The sequence below is a fragment of the Quercus robur genome, chromosome 12 (assembly GCF_932294415.1).
Source record: "Quercus robur chromosome 12, dhQueRobu3.1, whole genome shotgun sequence".
In the NCBI taxonomy this organism is placed as follows: Eukaryota; Viridiplantae; Streptophyta; class Magnoliopsida; order Fagales; family Fagaceae; genus Quercus; species Quercus robur.
In genome coordinates this window covers 41,756,157-41,768,997 of record NC_065545.1, presented here as the reverse complement: position 1 = coordinate 41,768,997, position 12,841 = coordinate 41,756,157, and the positions used below count along the sequence as shown (strand labels likewise).

At 35.3% G+C, this 12,841-nt stretch overlaps 1 protein-coding gene across 1 annotated transcript; it reads right to left on the bottom strand.

Annotated features, from left to right (window-relative positions):
- Positions 1-793: 793 nt before the first annotated feature.
- LOC126708831 (UV-B-induced protein At3g17800, chloroplastic) lies at positions 794-11,311 on the bottom strand. Its single transcript, XM_050408794.1, has 3 exons — positions 11,105-11,311; positions 10,085-10,359; positions 794-1,724 (listed from the first exon to the last, which is right to left on the bottom strand). The coding sequence occupies exons 1-3, from the start codon at positions 11,222-11,224 to the stop codon at positions 905-907; spliced, it is 1,215 nt and encodes a 404-aa protein (XP_050264751.1). The 5' UTR covers positions 11,225-11,311; the 3' UTR covers positions 794-904.
- Positions 11,312-12,841: the final 1,530 nt, after the last annotated feature.

Here is a 12,841-nt window from a genome sequence, read left to right as displayed (position 1 = left end):
TGGTAAGATGGTATAATTCTTTCTTACTGTACAAGAATTTCGGGAATCAAACTCAAAATCTAAGCCTAACCCCTCCCCAACAAATTGTTTGCCTTTGTCATTGAACTGTCTGAGAAAAAGTAGATAAATACATTGGAGATTGGCCGTAGGCATCTAAAGGAGTGGCACCAATGGTCCCTTCTAACTTTCCCCAAGAGCTTCTCTAATTGTACAACAATTAAGGGTCTGTTTGAAATTTGCTTATTTTGCTGAAATTGAAAACTTTTTACTGAAAGTACTGTAGATAAAGATAAAAGTTAACTAAAATAATATAGTAAGACTCATAAATAATACCAAAAAATGCAGTGAGACCCATAAATAGTAAAATAAGCTAAATTTTTAATTTAGAGCCAAACGTGCACTAAATCTCTTCTTCACGCAACCCTACCTAGGGACACCTAACAAAATTCTTGACACCCAACTAGAGGGTGTATTTTAATGTTAGAAAGATTGAAAGGGGAACATATCCAACAGGTAGGGAGGAAGAAAGAGGAAACAAACTATATGCAACATATTTAGCCCATCTCTAGGTATTAAAGAAGGAAAATTATCTTATAAGACCGTCTCTGGAGATACATTCACGTCCAGTTTTCAAAAACCAAGTAACTAACGGTACCTGGGAAATAATTGTAATCTCTCTCTCTCTCTCCTATTTACTTTTTTCTTACTTTCTCTAAGCATTTGGGCCAAGAGCTTTAACTTGTTATGTAATTCTCTATATTTCAATATCTAAAATGAACATGGTATGTACCTCTTGGATACAAAATATCAAACTATTTTATATACTGAAAACCCCATTACAACATGTTCAATACAGCACAAACTATACAGCCTCGGTGGGCATTAAATAGATCTAATACTGTTTTTAGCTTTTTACAAAATGGTATTTAGATTCAACATAGCTTTCTGCAACCCATAGAAATGATCCAAATGCGACTGCCTCTAAGACTAGCATTGTCAATCCAGTGAAAGTAATTGCAAGTACTTCATCGTTAGAAGTGTCAATTGAACCATCCTCTGCAATCCGAATGTCAGGCCTCCCAAACAGGGCCTGCGTCTGCTTTTCAATCAAAGAAATAGCTTCTTTGGATCTTATAGTAGCATATCTCTGAAGAGTCTCTGCATCCAAGTACATAACATAGGATCTCAGTCGGTATGATTTGCCTTCACCAGTATTCATGAAATTTCCCCCATCACTCTCACCACCATCATCAGTAAACACCCGGATCAATGAGTTAGGATCCCAGAGCTGTTTTGTTGGAACTGGATCATCAAAACTTACCTGGTCTTTACTTAAACCATCAGTAAGGGTATTCATGGTTCTTTCGAGTTGAAACCGTTCATCAACTCTTTTGAGAAAATATCCGTACATTATTGAAGCAGCATACAGCTTTCCAAGTTTGATTTTGCTCATCTGAACAACTGTATCAAGGGGTCCCACAAGTCGCTCTCCAAGTACAAGAGATAAGTGGCTCTGTATCATCTCAAAAGCTTCTGGGGAATGAACAGATTCAAGTTTGTGTTCCTGGTTAGGCCAAGAATCCAGTAGCGCTATAGATTCTGAGGTTTCTGATATCTTAGGGATCATCAGAATGTCCTTGTCCATAAATTTCTGTATAATTAAGCAGTATATTATCTCTTCCAGTGCCTTCTGCCTTTCTTTCTCTCTGACTTCAGCAATTCTCCTAAAATACACAATTTTAGTTAAATCAGTTACAACATATTACCAGCGGGTGAACAATTTGGCAGGCAACTGGGGTAAATTATTTACCCCCAACCCCCAAAAAAAAGGATACAATGATGCAAGCCAATACACCTGTAAAAGAAATTGATTATTTTTATAGATCTTTATAGCCTTTTGTGCACTATTGCCAGTGGTTGATGCAAGAATTAACTCTAAAAATGGGGGCTTGTGTTTGGGAAACAAAAGAATAAAAAAAACAATAGGAACTACAAATAAGCACTGAGAGTTGCTTGAAATCAACACCAAGCAGGAAAACCTAGGAATTAGTACCTAAGTTGCTAGGAATTAGCAACCAATATTGAGAAATTCCAACATAAAATTTTATTCATCAATCATGTCTCCCACAATGTTTTTCCAGAGCGCTAAGTAGAGCTTCTAGGGTTACAACAAATAAGAGGAAAGAAACAATGGAATCAAAATAAAATTCAAATGAAACAAAATCAATCAGCATTAATTCTTGCTCGGCTCTCTACATCATTCTCTTTTGGTTGGAGAAAACTCGATCTTGAGTTTTTAGAGTTTTTAAGGAGAACTTGATACTTGCAACAACTCTTGATGCACTTTTGACAGCACTGAGAACAAAGAATCCTTCTATTCTACCATATAATTGAATTAGTTTGAAATGATAAGCATGCATTTAGATTAGCTTTTTTCTTTTAACTTATTAGCTTATTTACTTATTTACAACTTTTTTAAAGCCTTGATTTTTCTAGGTACAACTCTACTTATACCCTCTTTCAGCAAATAAGCAAAATGCTATCAAGGTGGAGTCAAGTGTTACAAACGAAACAGCCTTATCTTGAACCATAAGAAACATCATTGTACCAAGCCTTTCAACTTCAGGCACCATGAGAATTGATGAGTAGCAGATGCATCAAACTCATTTTCATTTTTTTACAATATGAGCACCCTAATTCTTTGCAATCTCATTTAACTTTCTCTCTGTCAAGTAGTGACTCTCCAATAGATTTTATTAGATCCACCACACATAGTTCAAGGTGTGTTAATTCTAAAATTGCTGCCACTTGCATTTCTTTTTCAACACTATCCTAATCACCAAGATCTCATTGAAGGATTGAAGGATTAGGAAGCTCACAAGTAACACTTGCTTCAAGTCTATAATCACCTTATGGAGCACAGAGAAATGGAAAACCTTGAATTCCACCACATCAAAGTCATTTGAAATCACAAAATCAAGTGTGGAATCAGCATAATCTCATCTAGAACCATAAGAAGCATTGTGGTTTCAACCTCTTCAACTTCACCAAGATGTAGATCTTCAAGCACTATGGAAGGTTGATCAGAAGCACAATCAACAAATTCAACTTTCACATCATGTGCACACTCTAACATAATACTCTCTTGAGAAACCGTCTCTTCACCTTGCTGCTCTTCAAAAGGTTCGTTTCCTTGTACACATGTTAGACCAACACTTGTTGGGGCTTGTGCATCTCTGTCGACATTAGGCTCTAGTGTTACTTGAATGTTTCTCCACTACCAATATCCCATCATCAATGTTGTCTTCTATGGGGGCAGCAATAATTTCATTGTGATCTGTCATCCTTGGTTTCCCAATTGATTCAGTTTAAGTATTCACTTGCTTCACTTGTTGGGCAAAGTCTAGGACACTTTTCATTAGTTTTTCAAATAATTCCTTTAATTCTTTGAAGCCTTCCTTCAATTCCTTGAAGTTTTGACGAAAGGTAGATTGTCCAAGAGTGCATTGAGGACATGAAAGCATGCAATTAGCTGGCTATTCCATTTCCTCGTACCGTTACTTTGATCTTGAAAATTACCACACTAAGATTGGGGTAGATACTTAGCTCAAAAGTATGGTGACATATTCATCACAAAACTTTTCTTTCATATCTTCCCATGCAGTAATGAGAGGTTTATATAGCGCATATATTCGAGATCCTCATAGAAAATTTGTGCTCCATCTCTTAACTTCAACTTTGCATACCTAACTTTTATGTTATCCGCAAAATTTGCTTGTTTAAAGAATCACTCCATCCCATTAATCTAGTTGACATAATCCCATGAATTATTTTTACAACCAACAAAATAAGGTGTTTTTGATATTACCATTGCTCAATGAACAAGAATCTTAACTGCTTAACTTGATGTTGAAAGTTGAAGAACACTACACAGGTTGGCTTCTACCTTCTAGGTTTAATCGGCTAATCTGACTTCTTTTTTGGAAATTGGGTTAATGGGCTGACCAGGTGGGACTAGGCTTGGCTTTCTCTTCTTCTTTTGCAAATTCAGTTGGGTCAGGTTTTTTTAAAATAAACTAAGTTGGTTTACAAGTTTGGGATTTTTTTTTTTTGGGACCGTGTTAGGAAATGATGGGTTAAAGTTTTACTCAAAAGAAAAAATAAACTATGTTTGGGTCACACTAGATCAGGTAGTGTGGCCGTGGGGTTGGGGCCTTGGGTGCACTAGTGGAGCCAAAGGGGGGCCAAGGGGGCACCTGCCCCTCCCTTGACTCCTCCTAAAATTTTCTAACATTAGTAGTCTAAAGTAATTACTTACTGACATGGAGGAAAAAAAGGACTTCTATTTGATTGAAAGTGACTCTGACACAGGAAATCAAAAGGAAAAAAAGGTTCTCAAACACCAAACCATGTAAGCTTTTCACCAATTTCACTATTCTTATAAGTAGCTTTTGTCTTGTCCTACATGTTGCACCTATTTCACTATTTTTTATTTTTTATTTTATATCATTATTTACACCATTTTCACTATTTATGATACTTTTCACAACATTTTATCCTTGAAAGATGCTAAAGATACTACAAATTTTACTATTTATGTCTTACAAATTGGCATGTCACCAATCACAAAAAAATAATTTCAAACATTTATTCATTATATTTTTTAAGTAACACTAATCGCATTTTTACTCCATCAGTTTGTAAATTTTTTAGTAGCTATGAATTGGTTATTTTTGTTTATTTATTTTAATAATATAAAATATATTCATATTTGCTTACAATTGTTTATTTATTTTGTTATTATTGTTGATTAATATTTTTTAGATTAATTTCACTTTTAATATCGTCTTTTAATTTTGCCCCCTCTAAACTAAAATCTTGGCTCTGCACTGCTTGGGTGGTTGGAATGTTTGTATCAATGGTGGTGATATGGTGGTGCTAGCAAAATTTTTGCGGGGTTTTCTAGTGGTGGTAAGAACTAAGAAGACAACAGTTATTGGGATTTCTGATGGGTTGGTTCAGAGTGGCTTCATGACTGAAATTCAACAAATTTTTTTTCTAGGTGTGATTTTCTTCTAGTTCTGGATTGACTATAGTGGTGTTTCGTGCTTCAAACAAATTGTATTTTGCTCTAATACCAAAAATGATGCAAGACAACCAAAACTATTGAACAATAAAATTAAAAGACAGGAAAATAAAATGATATGACCTAGGAGTCAACACCTACGCCTGGCTTGGAGTCAAGCACCAAGCAGGAAAACCACTAGGAGTCAATACTTAGGGCGGAATTGAAGTCAACACCTAGGGTGGAACTGAAGTCAACACCAGACCAAAGAGACCAAAATGCCATTTTTCATTCATCAAAATATCAATTATCTCCCAAGAGGAGTATAACAGTTTGCTTATAAAGGATTGCTAAACAGTAGTTCTAATTGGCGTAGGAAATCCTAATTGCCTCATTACAAAAATAACATTGCTTCCAAATTAAAATACTAATAGCTAAATAAACTGCTAAGACCTAAAACATAAAAATACAATTGACTTGGAAACATAAATAATACTAAACAAAAATCTTTCTTGCATCTCTCGCATCAGTAGTATTGATACTTTTTTCAAAGGTACAAAAAGAGTGAAACTGCTCCAATGTTTTCATCACATCATCCTTTACTATATGCTAGCATGTTTGAAAAAAAGGCCATTGTAAAACCATTAGGCTAAAGCGCTTTATCGCCACTCATGTCTTTCACGGCTTCCAATACTTCCTCTTCCCCAAAGGGAACCACCAAACCCTCTGCCTTACCCACATCAAGAGCATCAAAATGCATCCCATCTAGCATTGATCCCCACAGGGTAGATTCAAAATAAGGTTTTTCATAAAACTGAACAATACCTAAACAATACCTGCACATATGGCCTCTTGAGTTGTGGCTATTGTTCCCTCCATAGAAATAGACCCAATGAAATTATTTCTGCGGTGAGAATTTGCCATTTGATGAAAGGATTTAGTGTTTTGATTTCCCTCCCTTACACAACACTCTGGATTTTTGTCTCCAACCAATTTCTTCCATGAGCATAACTTCTCTAGCATCCAATGCCACTATCTCTCGTAAGAGACCTTGCTTGCTGATCCCAACATGCCCAAACACCTCTTTATTCCACAACTTCAAATCTTGTTTCAAAGCCTTTAATTTTTGACACACAACATGACTTGAAGATCCTTGAAAAAAATAGCCCTGCCACCATTGTTTCACTCTCTCCATGAATCCATCAAATTTTAGCCACATGTTCTCAAACTTGAAATAGGATTTACCTTGTAGTAGACTTTGAGCTAAATCGGAAAATGTTCCTCCCAATCTCCAGTGACCAGAAAATGATCTAATCTTGATATGGAAGGAGTTTCCAGATTGTTTGACCATGTAAAATGTCCACCTATCAATGGTAAATCCATTAGGCCATGCTCGGAAATAAAATCATAAAATTCCCACATTACTAGCACCAGTCACTAAGCCTCCTCCTCTCAACCGCTCACTCTGGAATCTGAAAATATTAAAATCACCCCAATGCACCATGGTAACCCCCACCAACTATTGATGACTGTAAGTTCATCCCAAAGTACCTTGCAATCACCATCCTGATTCGGCCCTTAAACTCTTGAGAATATACAATCGAAGTTGTTTGCAACACAACGAAATTGACACGATAAAGAGAAAATTCCTTCACAAAATCTAATCTTTCAAGTTTCAACTACCCATCGGTCCTAAAAAACCAAAATACCTCCTGAAGCACCTTCTACTTGCACAAAATCCCAATCTACAAATTGATTACCCTATAAACTATAAATTACTGCTCCATTAATGACCCCCATTTTTGTTTCTTGAAGACACCACATCGGCTTTCCACATCCTCAACAAATTTCTAATTTCCAATCTTCCATCCCTATCATTCAATCTCCTCACATTCCATGATAATAGCCTAAGATTCATTAGAACAATTCTTCCCCTCTTGTTATCATAGTTCACTGATGACCTCAAGCTTCATAGCTCTCGAAGACCTCTTTGGTTTGACCCATAATTTTTTATGGGTGTTGTCTGTACCCTCCATTTAGCTTCAATGGCCATGAACAAATTAATGGCTTCCTCCTCGAAACCATCAAAAGATAACCCAAAAATCTACTAAAGCCCCTAATTCTCCTCATCATCCAATCAAATGGATTGCGAGAAACACTGACCTCGTCACCTTCCTAGAGCATGTTCAATGGGCTCACATCTAAGGTTGCACTCTCCTCTATAGTCAGAACCATAACCCAATGTGCCGCATCAACTCACTCTTTAGTGTCGGTGTTGTCATGTATCCCAGCTTGGGTTATGGTCAATCCCATTGGAACTTCTAACATGCATCCCGGCTTGGATCAAAGATGTCTTTTGATCGAACCCTTAATCACACTATAGAGAAAGATGTGAGTAAATATCTTTCATTGCTCCCAGCAAATAAGAATTCAAATCAGAGATGGTGGGGCTAATATTATACAACATCGATCAGAGAAAAAGACACCGACCACAAAGTCAATGCTTCTTGCCCCTTTGTTGTCAGCGTCAAACCAAAGAGACAAACCCCATCAGATATGAGAATGGCTCTACGTTCCGGAATTCGCGAGCATTGTCTTGCTACCGCGAGTTTAGGGACAAGGCTCGCTTGACCTGCCTTTGAGCACTCTCCTACTTCATATGTGCTTGGGCCTGATAGAATTGGGCTGAAATAAGGTCCATTTCTTTGGTCATTCGGTGGTTGTTGACCCATTGAAAGAGAAGGGATAAATTTTGGGCCCAGACCCATATTTTCACTATTAAGACCATCAATTTTTTTTTTACTAATGGTTACTCGTGGAATCCATTTAAAAATTTTTGTCACCTTTATTGCAATCCCATGAGACCCACCTCTTTCCTCCCTCAACCACCTCCACCCTCAAGCCATTCCTTATCCAACGCAGCCTTTCCTTATCCAACATGAATTCCGAATATAACACTCCTTCCCATTATTTATTTCATTTGAATTTGAACTAAACTGTAACATGAACCTTTTTTTAATTTCTTCCAGAATTCTCTCCAACTTTAACGTTTTCCATAATGTGCCGACCACTGCCATTCCCACCTCCCACAGCTATCTAACTAGGTTTACCACCAATCTTTTCAACTGGCACCATCTTTATGGGCTTTAGATGGCTGGGTTTCACCGTGTCCTCCACCCCTAACCGCCTCTTCCCCTTGCCACTGACAATAGGTTGCCATGGCTGCTCCATGCCACTAGTCTTCTCTTGCCCTTTCACCACTTCTACGAAAGACTGAGAGATTTGAATCTCTGAATTGTGCTTATGCTTCTAGACAATAGCCTTTTCCTAACGTAAACCTACCAAAGCATGTTGATTGGGTTCCAGCAACTTTGTTAATTCAATCCCAAAACCCTTCCAACCACTTTTTTCCTTGCCTTTAGGTATGATGATAGACCTCCTTAACCCGCCAAACTTGACTTCAGTCTCAACTAGATATTGCCCAAAATAATTTGAGCTCCATTGAAATGTGTAAGCGGTATCACCTTCCTTGAACATAAAGAATTGTTTGAGGTTAACCCCAACAACAGTAAGTTCAATATTATTCATCAACCACCGGGCAACACTGCAACTTTCTTGCCCATAACCACTGATTTCATGAAATTCTTGCCCCATTCAAAAATCCATCCATAAAACAGAAAAACTTTCCCCTTCCTCTACCACCGGTTGGAATAATTTAGATTCAATAAAGAAACTATGAATCCCACCCATACCGGACGCCCAAGAAAATTTGTGGACATTTTTGGCTAATTAGAGAAAGAGAGAGAGAGAGAGAATACCTAGAGGCCACATGAAGACCTACAAGAAGACTAACCAAAAAATGAGACCTACAAAACTAAAGCTAAGGATAAAGAATGAATAAAGTAAGGGTATTCAGGGTGGTGGCTACCATTTAGATTGCAGACACATGTTCTGAACTTCAAAGTGACAATGTTTGTATCTAATATTGAATGCTAAATTCTCCAAGGGTTCTTGAAGAATTATTTCACAAATGTATCAGAACAGCAAAATTAATTCCACCCCAAGAGCAAATAAGCCTATCATCTTGGTATTTTTGAGGCACTAGAAAAGGTTAGATGCTGATTAATAATTCCCAGCACGGCAACCATCCTCTCAAAATGGAAGATAAAAGCTTCAGGATTGATGATTGAAGCTGGGGACACAAGCATGGTAAGAAAAATCCATATTAATGAAATCTCTCAAAAAATTTTCATAGAAGGGACACTACTAAATTCAATACTGACCAAGAGCCAAAGAGAATATGCTACATTCCTAACAATAATAAATTCAAGTTGTTTGAATTCATCCTCAAAGATGCTTTCATACTCTAATATATTGTTTCTTCCCGTATTGTTTACTTCTTCTTTTTTACCATCGGTAAGTACACACGCACCCAATGGGCATTAAACCCATGACCTCACCCTCTCCAAAGAACATTGGTTACTTCTGATCAAGTCTTTGACTTTATAGAAATTAGCATCGCATCACACACACACACACACAAGTTTGATATGCCTCAACCAAGGAACGTGTGACCCGTTATCCCTAATGCTAATCCTTCAATAACTTAAGAGAGCATTGAAATCTCTCCGTGTGTATATATTCCTTTCATAAGTAAAATTCAAATGGAACTCATCACAATATATAATTATGAGGCACCCATAAATTCCATAATGACCTTGACACAAAAAGGCTATACTTCATTCCTAACAAAAATGACCTCAAGTTGTTTTAAGGTACCCTCAAAGATCCTCTCATATTCTAGTTTACTGTTTTTTTCTGGAGTCCACCACCTCTGAATGAAATCATTAATAGTACAAAAGTCAGCATACATCAAGCGAACTGCAAGATATTATCTGCAATGCTATCCCTTTGTTATGAATCCAAGGGATTCCAAAACTTAACAAATGAATAGTTGTATTAATATGATCAATTATAGAATACTAATAAATATTAGGGACTAGAGATGAGAATACTTACTTGTGCAGGAGATCTTGAGAGGAAGGAATTTCTTCTCTTTGGGCATCTCTATGAGTTTGAAGGTTCTCAAGTTGCTGATCAACGGCTGCAGGAAGTAGATGAGGATGGGTTTGCAAAATTTGTGCCAAAAGCTGTCCAACTGAGGATTCAAATTCAAGAGGAGCAAATCGTGACAAATTATCGCTTGAATCCCCCGAGGCTTTAACGGCGAGGCCTTTTGCTCGACATTTGTGCAGTCCAGTTCCTAGCTTGGGAAAGCAAACCGAAGGACAGCTCTAGAAAAGAATGTACTTTTGTTTGAGATACAAAAACAAGCATCCCAATACATGGATCTGTAAAGAGTAATTATACAATACTCTAGGAGTAAAACAATGCCGTACTCCCTCCTCCTCTCGCACGCACGAATAAAATCATGTTCATAGGGAATTTCACATCAAGTTTGGGACTTTCTCTAAAATGAGCCCCTAATGTTATGATTTTTAATAATAGGTTTGACTTACCTCCAATACTTTTTTAACTAGAGGTCTTTTTTATTTTAAATACACAATGGCAAGTGGTGGTGGGGTTTAATCTCCACCTTTTATTTAGTTAGTGGATAATTTGGCAGTTTCTCGTTAAAACAAAAAGATATTCCAATTAAAAAACTACTAGAAGTAAGCAAACCCTTTAATAACAAGGATAGCAATTGTGTGGTAAAGTCTAAAATGTATGAATTTGACTAAAACTGGTGAATCTTATCAATAAAAAATAAATAAATAAACTCAACTACATAGACTCAATAATTATAAGGATTAAGGAAACTTCCATTTTAAATTCTCATACCCTCTAAAAAAAAATAAGAGATGAATTTTCATCCTTTTGTTTTCCTTTGGCTACATTGGTTGAGTGACAAAGCATATATGAATTTTCAATTGGCAGGCAATTACATAAGAGTAAGAAGTTTTAAGTATAATAAAAAAAAAGTAAGAGAATATAGAGAAAAAAAAGAGAGCAAAGCATAAATATGTATAGTCTACTTACTTTGGAAGAAAATCGCGAAGAAAGGAAGAAGTGGTTGGAATCGGAGAGTGCGTGGGACTTGTGATTGATGGGCGACGGAATTGCGACTAAAACATCGCTCACAGCCCCTGTAATCTGCATTATTATTATCTACGCTCGCTCTAGGGCTTTTTTTTTTTTTCACCACAAAGTCAAACAGACTCTGTTTTCTAATACTCTCTTTTTCTCTTTGCTTATTCTTTTTGGTTTATTTTATTTTTATAAATACTTTTTGGTGGTTAATAAAACTGTCGGAATTTTACTTTTACTTTCCATGATTTTTTTTTTTTTTTTTTGTTTAAAAAATCTAGCGCTATGCCTAATTTTAAAATCGGACGGAACTGAAAACCGTGATCTAGTAATAAGTAAAAGGTTTTGTTGCATACAATAATGACAGGTGGACCTTAGGCCATATAAGTATAAAGGATGCGGCAAAATCTTGGAGACATTGAGCTTTTGTCTTTATTTTGCAAAAATAATAGTAATATGTTCCGATTTTGAAACTATTTGAATATATGTCCTTATTTTTGAAACTTGATTTTAACAAAATCAAGTTGGGTCTAAAACTTGATATCCTTAAAATCGAGTTATATGTAAGTTTTTAATTAAAACTCGACTTTAGCAAAGTCAAGTTTCACTTAAATTTTTTTTTTTTTAAATTAAGTGGCAAAATATGCATAAAACTCGACATTGCTAATGTCGAATTCCACTTGTAACTTAATTTTGTTAAAATCGAGTTTCAAAATAGGGGCATGGACCTAAATAGTTTTAAAACAAGGACATATTGCTGTTATTTTTGCAAAATAAAGGTAAAAGCCCAATATTCCCACAAAATCTTTCCCTAATAACTAGCCTCTGAGCATAAGCTCACACGCGTGCTCAGAGGCTCTTCTATTTTTTTGGAAACCGTTAATAATTTGCATTCATTATAATTTGGGATTACTACATTTTTCAATCACAAAAATATCTAAGGATGTGATGAGTACTATCCGTTTTGGATGAAATAAATTTTTCATCACACCCCTAAATATTTTTGTGATTGGAAAATGTGATAATCTCATATTATATGGATGCAAATTGTTAACATTTAATAAATAAAAAATGAAGAGCCTCAAAGGCTAGTTTATTTTATTTTTCTTAAAAAGAGATAATTTATCAAATTGTTAAGTTCTAAAATACTATTAGATCACATTCAAATCTTAGAGTGACTATATTTAAGAGTAATATATATTAATCTATAAATATTTGTTGAAGATTCTATAATTATGTAGGCTAAATACTAATTACTAACTTAAATATTCATAATCCAATTAATAATATAAGATTTACAAAAGAAAAAAAAAAGTGAAAAAAAAAATTACCTAGTACTTGATTTCCTAGAATTAAAGTACTATACAATAAAATAAAATAAAAATAAAAAGATAAAGATAACCATACGTAAAGTGTCAAATTTCAAACTACAGGTAAATAACTTAAATTTCGATCAAACCACAGATGGGTAAATTGTAATTCATCCTATTATAAATTTGAATTTATAATATATATATATATATATATATAAATCTCAATCTCAATCTCGTTCCAAATTATATTAAATTTTAGCAATTTAATCTCAAATTTGTTTCACATATATTTATTAATGAATCCAAACTCATTTCAAACTCAACTTTTTATTTATTTTATTTTTCGTAAAAAGAGATAACTTATCGAATTGTGAAG